General features: G+C 38.3%; 1 protein-coding gene across 5 annotated transcripts in view; it reads left to right on the plus strand.

Annotated features, from left to right (window-relative positions):
* VEZT (vezatin, adherens junctions transmembrane protein) overlaps positions 1-4,274 on the plus strand; it is a 48,648-nt gene extending 44,374 nt beyond the window's left edge. For 3 of the 5 annotated variants that reach the window (XM_064419758.1, XM_064419759.1, XM_064419760.1), the window contains one exon: positions 3,105-4,274. In XM_064419758.1, the coding sequence (XP_064275828.1) occupies positions 3,105-3,682 (578 nt within the window). In that variant the 3' untranslated portion in view covers positions 3,683-4,274. Of the gene's footprint in view, positions 1-2,318; positions 3,060-3,104 lie in introns of those variants that run through there. The other 2 variants (XM_064419761.1, XM_064419762.1) reach the window with 1 other exon arrangement.
* The last annotated feature ends 5,521 nt before the right edge of the window (positions 4,275-9,795 follow it).

Genomic DNA, 9,795 nt, shown 5'->3' on the forward strand with positions numbered 1-9,795 from the left:
AACCTTTCTAAAAAGTTCCATGTTCTATGTTATGCAAAATAACCCACCAAGTTTGGCACCATATCCAAGGATTCTGCCTCTGACAGTGTCTACCAGAAAAATGACCATGGATTGCAAATTTTCAGTAATGTACTAGGAGCACAAAGTAACAGACCATACCTATTTGTGAGAGTATCTCTTTTGATATCAAACTATCAAAAATATCTGGTTTTAGCAATTTTCTTATTTATTTCCATTAAGCTACAACTGTGGTAAAAGAGATCACTTGACCATTGGTACTGATTTCTCTTCTAGTTGTGTTAGAAACCCGAGACATCAAATTGGCACCAGAGTTTGCTCAGGAGTAGGTTTTCTGTATTTCTGTTAGATAAGACACCACACAACTCTTCACATAAATTTCTTCAAGTCTTCATTTCCTAACTGTTAGGGGAAGAAGTGATCCTACCTCCAGTATAAGTCTTCACAGACCCAGTGAAACTCTTACAGAAAGAGTTTTTGTCAGGAGAACCTGCCTAGGACATTTCCTTACCTAAGCAGGTAATACTTGGCCTGAGCAGGTAATACATTTCAGCATATCCTCAGGCCATCTGTGGCCATAGCTGGAAAGAGACATCTCACTCCTGTAGTTTGCAGTAACTCTTCACCAGAAAGCCTTTGTGGCTCATGTTAGTTCCTTTTCCTTTCCTATTACATTGGTTTAGGATTAGAGATAAAAGGGTGAGGAGGGAAGAAAGTATGATTTCCCCCAGCTGCATAGGAGTAATCATTGATTATTTCCATCCTGTACACACGTGGAAAACACGAGGGCAGTTCAAGAAAGTAGTTAATATTGTCTTCTGTTGGCTCAGACTGTGTGTGTCTGATCTGACAGACTGATACGTACACCTGATATAACATCTACTGGTTTTTAAGGAAATCCTTCAATATTTCTTCAAAATAAACACAAGTCAGTAAATATGATATCATGGTGCAATTTATCCATACATAAGTCAGTCCTTAAAGAGACATTTATGTGATCTGCACTTTCCACATTTCTGACTTGCCTTATCCTGAAGATTGAAACCCAGAAAGGTTCATATTCTTGTCTCCATTGGCCCAAGCCAATGGATGGCCATTATACCACTTTTCCATAGTCCTCTTGAATCTTGCTTTTACAGGACAATCAAATTCCATAAATCTTGTGTTTTCCTAACTTGTGATTATTGTGGAAAAAGATCCTGAAATATCCAAAGGCTTTAATCTGTTAGCGAAGGCACCCAGCTAGCCATTCTGACTTGTCCTAACAAGGACATGAGGGTTTTTGGTTTGTTTAAGGAGGGGTGAGGGTCTCCACATAAGAGGTCAGCTCCAAACAAGCTGATGTGTCTTAAGAGCACAGCATGAAGTCAATTGGAGGTGATAGGTTGGATTCCAGAAGAAAAAAATATCATCTTAGCAGAGCACTAGACTAAAGCAAGTTTTCCAAGGCGCAGTACCATGGTAATGCTTCTTACAGTTTGGGTAGTAGGTAGTTTATGGGAGTGTAGGTGAGCTTATGTTTCTGGTCCTTTGGCCTTCTGTTGAGCCACTACATGGAAGTGCTTTTAAAAGGTCTGCTAAGTTTTTAGTAGCTTCATTTCCATTTGTCAAACACTGTAAAACAACTTTCTTCTGCTGCAAAATCACTTCTAGCCTTTCCCTAACCACTCCCCTGCAAAAAAGTTCATTCTGTCGGTGGTTGTGTTGTATCCAGCTGTTTCCCCTTCTCCCACCTTGTCCACACAACAGTTGTTACATAGCTGTTTATCAGATTTGGAAAGCCATGCTCTCAAAACTGATTCATTTCACCCTGGTTATTAATTTGTCAACTCCACAAATTGGCCAGCTACCAATCTCAAGTATCTTTTTTTTTTTTTTGAGAAATTTTGCCTTTCAAAGTATTCTTTGGAGGAAGTGGGCAAGAAGTGTGCTTCCAAATGATAAGATTACTGTGCATATTCCTGTCTCTTCAAGCAAATCTGCAGAAATAAGTAGCAACATATTTTTTACAAGACGGGGAAAGAACTACTCCATAAACAACTGAGATGAGTCTGGTGCAGTGCTCTTTTGATATATAAGGTTTTGAAGCAAACAGTACAATACCCATTCAGTGCCACAGTCTTTCAGTGTGCTATTGACAATAGTTATCAATGTGACAGCCATAACAATGTGCCAGCCTTCAGCTAGCTAAAGTTAATATTACTGAAATAGGATGTGGTTGAAAAATCCTAATACCGTAAATTTTGCTTCCCGTGAAAAGTTTGTGTATTTCCCAGAGTTATTTTCATCTCTGCTTGCAGGGGTAAAGTCAGAATGGAATTAGAAAGGGAAATGCAACTTGGGAATCTGCTGTTGCCACTCTCATTTATGTTCGTGCTGCTGCTATAATGGAGCTGCTGCAGTTACATTAGGGAATCTGTTACTTGGAAATGGACATTCTATCATTTTCTTAAAATGAAAGCCGCCTGTTCTTCAAGGAGTGATTGTACCGAGTTACACTAACCCTTAACACTGGGAGGAGAGACTTCCTGGCAAGCATCCCGTTGCTGGCAATGGGACTCGCTGCTGCTACTAACTTCAAGAGAGGCTAAATTAAACCACACTTTATTTGTGAGGACACCTGACCTGACTGTGTGGATATGTGTTGTGTTTGTATGTTGTGCTCTATGAGATAAGATATCGCCTATAAGGACTTTTTCATATACCAGCTGTCTTTTGTGGATTAGGTAAACTGTTGTTCACAAGAAGACAGTTAAATCTGTATGCACTACAGTAGTTTTACTTGGGTTTTGCTTTAACACTGAATACATCCTCTGTGTTTGATGCTGGCTTTAAACATCATCAATTTTGTGCTGTCTCTTCACGTCACAGATTTTAAGGAAGAGTTACAAGTAGCCATCACATTTCACTTCAGCTTTGTGATTAGAAAACACTTTTTACGTTTTGGTGTGGGTTGTGTTTCTGTTGTTTTGGGATTTTTTAAAGTAATTTTAACCCTTATAATCTTGCATCTTTTCAGGCAAATAAATTATTTATATATAGCAGCTCGCTTTTAGTTATCATTTAATTTTTTCCCCCTTTTTAAGCTGCAGTGAAACCCTTGTCTCCTGTAGAACCATTGAAGCTACTAAATAATGTGGAATCACATATGAATTCAGATACAGAAAAGCAGGACTGCAGCCAAAGTTGTGATAAATCTGAAGAAAAAGACTCTAATCCAGAAGTGAATGCTGCTGATAAAAGCAGGACAGAATATTTGTATGAAGATCCTGAGATGGAGAAAAACAAAGACAGTGTTACAGGTACAGATGTTTCTACGGGGGCTGAAGAAAGAATGTATTATCAGTGTGAAGGGGATGCTGAAGAGCTCAAGCCAAGCAGTGTGGATGGAGTAGAGGCTTCACAGCCTCCCTCTAAGGATGCATTACATTCAAAAATCAAGGATAGGCTGGCCCAGCTCCACATATCAACAGATTTTAACTTCACGTCTGGTCTGGCTGCGCAAGTTGCTGCCAGATCTTTCACTTTTACTACAATGCAGGAAGAGACTTTTGGAGATGATGGGGAGGAGGAGGAGGAAGAAGAAAAGACACAGGAGAATGAAGACCTTGTGGAGAACTGTGAAAATGAAGAGAGAGGCTCTGAAAGTGAAGGAAAAGTATAAGTCTGAGCTGAACTTTATTAAACTAACAGCAGGCAGTTTGATGAAAAAGAACAAAGGTGGGGGGTTGAAGGTGAAAATACTGGATGGGAAAAAAAGGAGACCTAAATATAATACATCATGTTCCCTAAGACTGATACACTAAATAAGACTTCTAAGTATATTGAAAATTTGCAGGTAAGAGAAGTTTGGGCTGCATCCAAGAAATAGATGGCTGTCCCTTTTTAAGATCCTAGTGACAGGGGTTGGAATTTAACTTTGTGTTTTCTGTTTTATTTATTTATATTATGACATATTGTAGTTTGTCATTTCTAAAAAGAAGGAAAAACAATGTTTTCATTTACAACAGACTCCATTTTTTTGCTCTCTGATTCTTTTGTCATGGTATCCATGTTTGTTCCAACAAAAACAGTCAGGACATTTCTTTTGGAAGAACCTGAACTGTTCCCTGTGATCTTCCCCCACCACTTTTGTTTCACTTCTTGTGTCTGCAGTGTGTTGGCTAAGCCATGATAGGTATTTGTGATTCTGCAACTAGTGATGTGGCACCCAGCTAAAATGTAGAATTTTAAATAAAAACTTGAAAGAGCTAGTATTTCATGTGTCCTGGGGTATGGGGCTGAAATAGTATAAAGTTAGTCATGCTTCATATTAAGGTTTATTTAGAATTTTATGAAGGGTTAATAAATGATGTCCATAAATTGTAATCCATGTTAGAGAAATATGTTGTAAGTAAATTTTAGGGAAGGTTATAAGCACACCAGTGGAAAGTACTATAGAAAGCTAGAAGCTGTCTATTGGATTGACAGAGATGAGAAGTAAACACCTATTTATTAAGCCAGCTATTAATTGTTTGTTAACCTTTTGTAAACGGAACCTTAATGTAATTGTTTGATTTGATATAATGACCAATTGTACATTTTTGCTTATGTCCTGAAGTAATTTTCTTAAAGAGAGCTTAACAACATGCATTGTTTTGTTTGAACACCATACTTGCTTTTCACTAATGTTCTCTCACTTTTCCTTAGATCACAACTTTAACCTGTGGGATTAAGAATCCATGAGAGAATTACAGTTGTGTATTTTGTTTCCTGTAACTTAGTTAACTGATGATGAAGTCTGGATGTTTGGTATGAGGTTATACCAGTTGCTTTTTTCTCTGTAGTGGTGTTACAAGGAGCAGGAAACCGATGCTAACCTCACAGAGGAGCTGGTTAATGGTTTCATTGCCCTCTCTTCCTTTTGCTCTCTGACACAAAATGAAGCAAAGCTCCCGTGTCTCTAATGGCGAGAGCACCACTTCTTTGTGTGGAATACTCTGCTTGGACCCAGATACACTTCCAGGACAAAACACTGCATCAGTTACTTAGAGTATTAATTGAGCTTTGCAGATTCTGTAGAGTAAAGGGCTTTTAAGGTGCTGGTGGTGCAGAGCAATATCTTTCCTAGGATGGTGTCATGGAGAGCCGGGAAGGTAACGCCGGTCAGCAGGTTAGGGTGGAACTCTTGACGATACATCAGAAAACAAGGGTTTTCTTTCAACTCCCTGGCCTGTATTAGTGATTTTGCATGAACACTGTGAAATATGTGGACTTTTTCACAGATGGTAAAGAGGGAAATTGATAGAGAAGGGAGTATGACTTACAGTGTTCTTTCACTGTATAATGCCTGTCTTCTCCCTCACACACAGGTTCTGGAAAGAGAACGTGTTGCCGTTTTTCATTGACCAGTAACACTGTGTTCTGTGTCCTTTATTTTGTGTAAGTGACTGGAAGCTGAGTGGTTGCTGTCTTAAGGAGGTTGTAGAAAAAGAAATAAGATGATTTTCATAGTGTATTCAGAAGATAAGCCTCCTCTTAGTGGTAGAGTATATTCTTCTATAACTAAAGATTAGGCTAAGATGATGAAACACTTTTATTTTCTCTGTGGTAAGCAATTTTTTTTTACCAAGTCTAGAACAGCTGCTTTGGATAGATTGTGTTTGAAGCATTGTTCATGCTTCTGAAGAAGTCTTCCTCATTCTTGACTTGAGATCCTCACAAAGTGCCCAGATATTTTTTGTTCCTAGCTAATTGTTCTGACAGCCTAAATGTATCTTCCATCAATATTTTTCCATTAACTCATCCACCATGATCAGATCATCTCATGATCTGATGTTATGTATCCCAGAAAGGGTACTCCTGATCTTTTTCTATGGGATCCAAATCGTAGTTTACAGTATGTATGGCTATGATAGCAACCTGGAAATATAATCAGATTTAGGATATTAATAATCACTGTGCTCACAGTTTCAGATGAAGTCAATAGTAGCCTGAGTTTCTTTAGTACTGGAATCAGTGACAGATCTCACATTTATAAAAGCTGCTATCTCTATTCCTTTGCTGTAGTTCTTAGTAAAAATCCTGGAGAATCTACTTTGGTGGCTCTCTTGGGGCCCAGTTTTATTATATGCTGGTCTTGGTAGTGAAACTGGCCAAAAAAGCCCTGTCCATCATGAGTTGTTCCATTTTCATCCAGCAGATGTGTCAACACGAGGTTTTGTGTCCATGTTATAAACCAGTTCATGAATCCACCCAGGTGAAAAATTCACCCTTTTTAGGCTTTTTTGATTTTCACCATTCTTATTGCAGTGATGCAGTAACAGCAGTGACCTCAAAACAGCTGTATTAGCATGTGTTGCTGGCCTGAGACTCAGGATTGCCCACATTTACATTATTGGCAAAGATGGTGTAGTGTGAAATTACAGCCTTGACATTAGACATGGTTGTGATCAAACAATGACCTCTTGAAGGAAGTCCTGATCCTACTTTGAACAAATAGATTTTCTACAAGCAATTTAACTGATTTCTATGGTCTTACTTAATGCAGTCTTAGAAGTTGCCCATATGAACACCTGGACTCACTTGTTTTCTCTGCTTCTCATCACCTCTGTATAAAACAGCCATCAGGTCATTTATTTTGATCTATTTAATATTCTCCCTGAAGAAAAATACTGCTAACAGTGTACAGCACACAAAGCCTGACTTCTCTTGATTTGATAACCAGGTTCCATCTGGGTATGTCATACACTCTGTTATGATCCAGATTTCCTCATAATTATGTCATTTGAAATGACTGTATATACATGCTGCAGGTTTCTTTACAAACCTGACAGATTTCTTTGCATAATTTATTGCTGCCTTTAAAATAATGTTTATGAACACACTGAAGTGTGCATTAGCTCTAATGAGTTGTCTTAATATATTGAGCATGTCAAGGTCTGAGTTCAGTTCTGTATTCTTTGGCTCATTACCCGAGATAGGGATTTTTGTGAAAACAGAACATTTGCTTCTTCTTCTTAGAGCTTTGTAACTTTCTGAAACATTTAGTAGAAAGTCCATACTAAATTATGGGTTATGACAAAGAATATCAGCAGCCAAAATCCTTTGTGAAGAGCAGAGCTAATAATAAATGCATTTTCCCTATCCCATTTCCAATTAGTAGTTCTGTGAAGTAAAGAAACAAGTAATTATATAGGGTTAAATAATTTCTTCTCTCCTTCTACCTGGAAAGCACTCCAAAGACAATATTTACTTCTTGGTTTGGATTGCAGTTTAACACTACATCTTTTTATATCACTTCATTTTACAGCTAAAGATCTAGGTAAAGGCTTCAATCTAGGCAAAGATCTGTGATAAGTAGGTAACTTGTCCCTTTTGGTAAGTGTATGTATTCAAAACAGAAATTAAATGGTTGTGTCATGGAAGCAAATGTAGAGTTACAGATAATAGAGCATCTTTCAAATGCAATTAAATGTGCCTCTGTCAACTACAGGCAAGATTTGCAAATGTGAAGGCTTCTGCCATCAGTCATAGAAATGAGACAGTTTTACTCCCAGCAGGGGATTGCTGGACATCACTGGATCTTGCCCTCAGAGTTTTAAATGCAAGATGGAATCTGATAGATTAGCCAGTTTTACTGAGATTTCAGACTTTGTCCTGAGCACACCTGTCTCCATGTGACTGTTTGTTACGATACTGGAAACTGTTTTTTCAGAAGTGCAAAATCTGCAACTTTCTCATTAATTTATACGGTGGACTATGTGGAGTTGTTTGCCCACACTGAATTCTGTAATCTTGTAGGTTATCCCTTTCTTCTTTTTTTCCTATTTTTTTTAACAAACAAGAGGACAAGTACACTAAACTGCCCATGAACTTTAAACTTTTTTGTGAATGACTGCTGTAGTTCTGCAAGTGGCTTGTTCCCAGGGCTAATTGCTTTTCAGAATTAACAGGTTTCATACTATCTCGTCTGAGCAGAGTGTGAGAATGGCACTTGGTCAGTGTAAAGGGCCAGGCTGCCTTGGGATCTTCTCTGTGACAGGGACTAAACAGATGCTGAGGGAAGACTATTGTGTTGTGATACTTCTCCAGGCTATTCCTCAGCAATTTGTGGCTCAGGGACTTCTTGACCCAGTGATGGTGGATGTCAGCTTAACAGGTTCTGATGGAATCCTTCTCCATAGATTTGCTCAGCCTCATGTTTGATCAATTATTCCTAGTTCCAGTGCCAGTATGTGATCATCTTTATGTCATCATTACTATCTTGTACACACGAGAAGATTTCTCAATAAAATTCTTTGATGTTCTACTTTTCTCAGTTCTTCTGCAGAAGTTATGTTTTCTGCCTTTTGTTTGCTTTCCTTACAAATCTCTCCAGTTTTGGATGTATAATGACCAAAGTGTGGTGCAGTACTCCCAACTAACCTCAGCAGTGCAGAGTACAGAGTAGTAATCACCTCCCATAAAACACCAAACCATTCAAATATATTTGATTCCATATAGAAGGAAAAATCCTTTTAGATCTTTTAGCTTTAGCTGTTAGGATGGAAAATTAAAATATTTGGTCTGATGGAGGAGAAATATTTATTCACTGTCAGCAGGATTTGGCTGGACAATGTTTTTCTTCGCTAACAAAACAAAAATTGTTAAAACAAAATGATCTCCCAACAGCTGCCACCTGGTCTAACACAAACTAAAGATGACAAACAACACTTGTTTAAATTTCAATTTGACTTTTCAGAGCTTTTTTGGTCTCTGATGCAAAATATATTATCAAACAAGAAACATGGCAGTGGATATATGGATATCAGAGATCAAACCAAAGGCCTCTCAACCAAAGGCTAATTTTTTAAATGCTTGGTGGTGTGCTTTATTCATTTTCTCATTTATGTTTAATTCCCTCCTGTATATGTGTTTATTTTGCCACCTGGGATTTTAAGTGCTAAAAAATACATTTGATTTGACTTGAAATTTGTGCAGAAATCAGATAAGAGGTAATGGTAGTGTGTGGGAAGACTCAGTCATAGCAAGGGGTGAAATCTACCTCCCATGAACTTTCTTTTCTAGGTGGATAAAGCAATGTGGCTTGAGCTGCAGCTGGATATGAAACTGTTCTTGATGTGCTGCCTTCCCTTTCACAGTGCTGTGGCTCAGGTTATTGGCAGCTAATCAGAGCAGAACTTGACTCAACAGGGTGAGCGCTGTTAGCCCATGTTACACTGCCTGTATCGGACACAGGATTCTGAAAAAGACTACAATTTACAAGGAAAAGGTTTCTCTGTTACAAAGTGGCTTATTGTAAAAGGGTTGAATGGGACCAAAACTTGAATACTTTCATGTGATCAGCATATTTTGACCCTTGTATCTTCTCAGCTTTAAATCTTAAAGGTCTCGTGGACCTTCAGTTTAAAGTTTGCTTTAGAGGATGCAGTTTTATGACAGCTTAAATCACTTCATGGCCATGAAATCCCAGTCCCTCCTCTAGGCTGGCTTTTGTAAGCACTCAGTGATCTAGGACATGGATAGGACTGGAACTGCATCAGTGCTTTAACTTGCAGCTGGCTTCCTCAATCCTAATGAGGATGATGCCACTCATTATTTTCCTCACTAATTTTTATTTCTTTTGTCCTAGAGGCCTAGGCTGCCCAAAGACCATTTGTGTCTTATTCCCCAAAGTTTCTAGGAACTGTTTATGATACTGCCAGTAAAACTGAAATTATTGTGCATGATTTTCTCTACTTACTCATTTCACCCTTCTGGACCCTTTGACACACATGGTCTTCTCCCTTTACCACC

The sequence above is a fragment of the Passer domesticus genome, chromosome 5 (assembly GCF_036417665.1).
Source record: "Passer domesticus isolate bPasDom1 chromosome 5, bPasDom1.hap1, whole genome shotgun sequence".
Classification (NCBI taxonomy): domain Eukaryota; kingdom Metazoa; phylum Chordata; class Aves; order Passeriformes; family Passeridae; genus Passer; species Passer domesticus.